General features: G+C 58.8%; 1 protein-coding gene across 1 annotated transcript in view; it reads right to left on the bottom strand.

The window, feature by feature from the left end:
• Positions 1-621, bottom strand: part of HM13 (histocompatibility (minor) 13) — a gene marked incomplete at its 5' end in the record, with an annotated part of 10,882 nt that extends 10,261 nt beyond the window's left edge. The window contains 2 exon segments of the mRNA XM_010083584.1: positions 2-30; positions 526-621. Of these exon segments, the coding sequence (XP_010081886.1) occupies positions 2-30; positions 526-621 (125 nt within the window).
• Positions 622-1,148: the final 527 nt, after the last annotated feature.

Below are 1,148 nucleotides of genomic sequence, written 5' to 3'. Positions count from 1 at the left end.
GGTGATGGTCTCTGGCATCTCCGAGGAGTTCTGGGGAGGGGAAGAGAGGACAGCAGTGGATCAGCTCCTGCTCTGGCTTCATACGTCAGCAGGAGGTGAACAGACACAATGAGCAGGGCTCCGTGGTGGCTTCGAGAGGGGCAGGGTGCCCGCTGGCCCCCCATCGTTCCCGGAGGTGGGGCTGTGTCACAGGCAGAGCCTGAGATGGAAAAAGCAAACCTCATGCTCCTCTTTCCAAGGGCTGCCACAATTTACTGCTATTTTTTCTTGGAGAATGGAAAAAAACCAAAACCACCCTGCTTGCTGCGCTGGCGTCGTTCCTTTCTCCCCATGCCCCAAGGGGCGCTGGGCTCCCTCGCCACTCACGCCCGGCTGTCCCCATCTGTGCACTCCATATGTCCATCGCTCTCCGAACGACGCTCCTCTCCAGTCGCCTTTTTATCCCTCACCTCACTCTCAGGACCCTCCCTGTGCTCAAAAGCCCCAGATGTATAAACCCCTTTTGCTTTCTGAGACATCCTGTACCAGCTGAACCAGCCCCTTTTCCAGCCATTTCCCACAAGAGACCTTCAGCTTCCAGAGGCGAGGCAAAGGGCTGCCTGCCCCCCTGCCCGCAAACTCCTGCGGACAGAGCAGGAAGCCCTCACGAGAAGCAGCACTGCAAAGGAACAGCAGCTGATCCCAGGCACAGCAGCTGCCACACAGCGCTCGGCGGCAGCTCGGCGGCACAGAAAAAAGTCCCCCAGGAACCGCAGGCTCCCTGCGGTGGGCGTGGAGAGAAATCCCCCCGAGAACCACGGCGAGGCCCTGCTCGCAGCCCTCAGACTGCCAGGAACCTCACAAAAATCACAGAAAACCCCTCCACTAAGAGATAAAGGTGGGCAAGGGGCTTTAAAAAACAGAAAATAAATGAGATTTACTATGTAAAACAGCCCCTCGGAACTGCTGGGATTTAAGTCTCAGCTGCTGCCCGAGGCTGCAGGGGGGCACCACAGCCCCCCAGGGACCAGCTCCAGTGCTGTGGGGTCGGGGAGCAGAGCCCCACAGGAGCCCCCCAACACAGCATCTCCTCTGGGGGAGTTTCGCAGCTTTTGAATTTATCGGGACAGCGAGGCCGGGGCTGGAAAAGACCCCCAGGGAAGCCAGAC

Source organism: Pterocles gutturalis, unplaced genomic scaffold (genome assembly GCF_000699245.1).
Source record: "Pterocles gutturalis isolate BGI_N339 unplaced genomic scaffold, ASM69924v1 scaffold1060, whole genome shotgun sequence".
Classification (NCBI taxonomy): Eukaryota; Metazoa; Chordata; class Aves; order Pterocliformes; family Pteroclidae; genus Pterocles; species Pterocles gutturalis.
Note: the sequence above shows the minus strand (reverse complement) of the source record. Positions and strands in the feature narration are given on the sequence as shown.